Here is a 4842-nt window from a genome sequence, read left to right as displayed (position 1 = left end):
GAAGAAGAATAAAGAGAAAAGATAATATTTACTGGGAGTGGTACAGAATGATATATGTGAATGGCATGAATCTCAAAGAAGCACCTGTCTGTGCTTGTTTTTATAGGAAAGAACTGCAACTTGTATTTGAGAACAAAGAAACTAATCTCACCACCAAGTCAAAGGTAGTGGGAGTATTGAAAAAATAAGTGGTCCTCATTTAGTGGAAAGTATAACATTTTATCAGACATAAAAATTAGAATATCAATAGTACCAGGTTCATTTGCATTTGGGAGCATTAAATGAAAGTGTGTGTGCAAAGTTTTTATTTCAAAGACTCAAGGTACTATGGAGTAAAAGTTGAACACACAACAGCTGGCCTTGTTTCAAGAGTTCTCATTAATACAACACATTCAGGGTAGGATTCTTCAAAACGAGTTTGCCCATAACACTTAGAGATCTCTAAGCCCTCATAGCAGTGAATCTGTCTTGTGACAGTAATCATGTCCTTCATTTTGGACACTCTGCACAGTGTTCAAAATACCACCATTTGAAATTACAACCTTTGAAAAGACTAAATTTTGATTATATTAGTTATGATGATTGGTAGTCAAGAAGCTGTCATGAAAATTTATGTATTCATTTATTCAAAAACACACATATATTAATATAGCCAACGGAGAAGTATGCTAATAGTCACACAGTTCATTAAAATAATGAGATTTATTTATTAAGCAAGCATTGTGAACATATCACATGCCAAGAACCATGCTAAAAATACAATAGAAATCACAATCTAGTAGGGATAGGGAACAGATTTCATTCTTCAAATAAAAAAGTTTGTGTATAATTATAAATAATAATAAATAATACAATAAACACCACACAGTACTTTGAGACTTAAAAAAATGATTTGGTATAGTTAGAAGAATATTTAAAAAATGATTTGGTGTAGTTAAATCTCTGAGGAGTGGAGGTTTGAACTGAGTTTCAAGAGTAGTAACAATAATGACAAGAACAGGGAAATGCACTCCCTTTAGGAGGAGCCTGGACAACCCTGGCTGGAGGAAACATACACATTTAAGGAGCTAAAGGAGAACATTTATGTATATTAGGAATCTATAACATTCAAACAACAATACATATATTTTAAGGATTGTGAATATGTAAGAACTATCACAAACACATTAAATGGTAGGAACTGGAAAAGGAACGGGCAAGAGAGTTAGAAATGACAAAAAATAAACAAACAGAACAAGAATCAGAACACTGGTTATTGAATACAATAAGCTTATGGTATGATTAACTCAGATCTCTGCGGCTGAAACTAAATATGAAGAAATAATATTACAGGAGTCCTAGAGGGTCATTCATCTCAAAAATAGATGGGAAAAGTACATAGAATAAAGAAAACAAGCTTTATCTGCAATTCTGGAGTCAGATGGAATATAAATATTTTAGAGTTTCTTTCATAAACGAACTCTAATTTATCTCCAGCTTGCCAACACGTCCCCCCCACCCACCCTCACCACCCCCAACAGCCTTTCTCTGAAGCTGAAATTTCTCTGGTAGAGAGGCCTACACACTTCCATGGACTGGCTGTGCATGAGTGCTGTGGTGTTTAAAATATTTTTTTCATATTTTAAAACAGGTATACAGTTTACCTCTCCCTGAACTCTCAAATCACTTGAATTCAGTTTCATCAAAGTCCTATTTTTTCTTAGTTACTTGATGCATTTATCTTATCAACACAAATAAACTTTTAGAAGAAAGTGGTATCAAAAAAATATTTGCTGATTGATCTATTGAGATATTCTGGTCTTTCCTGTTCTTCTATCCCCAAATCTAAACACCATAAGGCCTCATAAAAGAGCCCTCAATGTACAAACACCCAAGATAACTTCATTTGCTTTGTCTTCACTGTCCCCTCCAGGTAAATGATCTGGGACGTGGTGCTTCCACACCATGAGGGAAGGCCACCCTAACCCCTGAGGTCTAGTTGATAAGAACTATACTCAGATGGGCTCAATCCTCTTGGGGCTCAGAATTGTAAATAGCCGCTCCCGGATCTGCTTGGTCTTGACACCATAGACAATAGGATCTAGTGCAGGGGGAAACAGCAAATAGAGATTTGCAAGGATGACCTTGGCAGCAGGGGCTGTGGGTGGCCCAAAACGCTGCATAACCACAGAAAGAAAGCCTGGTCCGTAGAAGAAGAGGATGACACAGACATGAGCCGTACATGTGCTGCCAGCTTTAGCACGTGCCTCAGGTGAAGGAAAATGCATCACAGTCCTCACAATTTGCCCATAGGAGTAGGCAATAAAGGCCACATCTCCCACACCAAGAAAGATTGCCACTGCAAAGGCATAGAGGTTGTCCACAGTGGTGGCCCTGCAGGCCAGCTTCACCACAGCCATATGCTCACAGTAGGTATAGGCAATCGTGTGTGAGGCGCAGTAGGGCAACCGATGAGCCAGGGTTGGAAAGAAGATGGTCAATCCCACGCCTCGCAGCACTACCAGGCCTCCAATCTTGGCAACAATGGCAGGGGTAAGGATGGTTGAATAACGAAGTGGGTTACATATGGCCACAAAGCGGTCCAGGGCCATAGCCACTAGCACTCCCGACTCCATGGCAGAGAATGCATGAATGAAGAACATCTGGGAAAGACAGGAGTGGGAGCTGATGGCTGTAGCACCAAACCAGAAAATGGCCAGCATCTTGGGCAGTGTGGAAAGGGAGAGGACCAGGTCGACAAAGGAAAGCATGGCAAGAAAGAAAAACATGGGCTGGTGAAGGCTGTGATGTGTCCTGATGAGAAAAAGCAGGACACCATTCCCAGTCAGTGCCAGGAAAAACATAAAGCAAAAAGGAAGTGAGATCCAAATGTGGGCAGTAGTCAATCCCGGGATGCCAGCCAAGAAGAAAGTACGTGGGAAGAGATGAGAATTATTGGAAAGAATCACGGTTATCATCTCACATGAAAGAACAAAGTGACACTGCAAAGAAAGGCAGGCAGGTGAAATTCAATGATAGGGGAGTGGAGAGCTTAGGATATGTGCTTTCACTAACATCATCACCACATCATGCTCCCCCATGGTTCTCAGAAAAGAGTCAAAAATAATTTTCAGTTTAGTCAACATTTATGCAAGGTCTTTAAACATAGGACAGGCAAGTCAGTAGGAAATACATTGGATGAGATTTGTCCAGTGGGCAACGCATTACACAAGAAGTTCAGAAACCAAGTTCCAGGATTTGATATCCTACAGTATGTGTGACTTGGAGCAATTCACATAACCAGATTTAAGTAGATCCCCAGGAATTGTTATTGATTAAAAATTTTTCCTATTGAGCTCATATTCCCATGTTCCAAATTATGGATTTAGTTAGTACTGACCTCAGACAGTCCTCTATTCTTATTCCACTATCCTTCATCTGAAACTGCCAAAAATCTTAACACCTAGGAAATCCCTTAATTTGGAGACAGCCCTCTCTTCCAAGCATCATTTGACTGTCACTGTTATAGAATAATATGTGATCCCTGATGACTCAAACATTGATCAGGCTCTTCCTTCTACTTCGCTTACTTCTTTACCCAATATCTCCATGGCTGTATGATTTTGCCACCTCCTGTATTTCCCTCTCCTTCAAGGTGGTGTTATCCAGGAGTAGACAAAAAGTTCATAATTGTGGTGGCCTGGTATAAACGGAAGCTCTTGGCAGTAACAATTATGTGAAGCCAGGTAGATCTTATAACCTTAATGATATCTATAAGAATTCTCTAAGCATGAAGAAAAAGAAAAGTCTGCCCAGAACATAGCCCAAGAAAGATGAAACAATCAAAAAAGGTTTTGCCTTTCTTTCCATGAGAATCATGTAATTATTGCCCATGCCTTCAATTGGAAAGAGACTATATCATGACAACAGAAGGTGTGAGCACTGAGAAGATGAAAAATATAAGTGAACCTATAGTTCTGTTGTCATGGAATAAACTCTAAACCAGGAGTAAGAATCTTGGTTTGGGGTACTATTTCTGCCATAATGTCTTCTGTGTGACCTTCAGCAAATCATCTAACCATTTTCAAGCCTTAATTTCCTCATGTGTAAAATGAGTTTACTAAAATCTACTTTATAGGATCATTGGGAGAATTGAATGAGTTATGTAAAAATTATTGTCAAATGCTAAAAATTTTATTGTTATTTTCACTGAATTATAAATAATAAATGGTACATTGGGAACAGTCTAATTAAGAGCAATAGACTTTTGAAACTGAGAGACAATGCACTTGATTTGGAAAAGATGACTATATAAATACATTCCATGAATGGATGATGCATGGTAGTCAACTTCAGCAACCCAGACAAAAACATTATATCCTTCCCTACGTTTCTCCCTTCTTTCTTCCCAATACATATTATTTCCCTCAGCAATCCCAGAGTGTGGTGTTGGGAAGAGGATGGAAGTGTCAAGAAATGTGGCTCTGATCACCTAAGCATCTGCTTCAAGTTACCCTCAAGGCTACCCATCCTTAAATCTCTATCTTCAGAAAACTCGAAGAAATAATTACACCTGATGTCCCAACTACCCTCTAAGGACCCAGAAAGTGTTCCTTAATTATATCCCTGTTCCTCAAAAAAAATTCAGAGCCAGTAAGTTCAGTTCTTTTGCCTCCAGCAGGGAAGCAGGTAAAGGGAGGCAATGGATTCAGGTTCCAGAGGAATCAAGAACTCAGATTTCGAGGTGTTCATAAATGTTTTCTTATGATGACTCACCCCATGGGCTTCAAAGAGGCACAAAGTTCCAAACTGCCTGCCACTAATCCAGAACCAGAGGAGCTTTTCTTCTTTGGAGTGAGGAAT

General features: G+C 39.1%; 1 protein-coding gene across 1 annotated transcript; it reads right to left on the bottom strand.

Annotated features, from left to right (window-relative positions):
- Positions 1 to 1994: 1994 nt before the first annotated feature.
- LOC103267052 (olfactory receptor 52K1-like) lies at positions 1995 to 2957 on the bottom strand. Its single transcript, XM_008064657.1, has one exon. It carries the CDS (start codon positions 2955 to 2957, stop codon positions 1995 to 1997), a length of 963 nt encoding a protein of 320 aa, XP_008062848.1.
- Between the last annotated feature and the right edge of the window lie 1885 nt (positions 2958 to 4842).

This window comes from Carlito syrichta, unplaced genomic scaffold, assembly GCF_000164805.1.
Source record: "Carlito syrichta isolate Samal-C Ts95f unplaced genomic scaffold, Tarsius_syrichta-2.0.1 Scaffold307833, whole genome shotgun sequence".
NCBI classification, from domain to species: Eukaryota; Metazoa; Chordata; class Mammalia; order Primates; family Tarsiidae; genus Carlito; species Carlito syrichta.
This window is presented reverse-complemented; position numbering and strand designations above follow the sequence as displayed.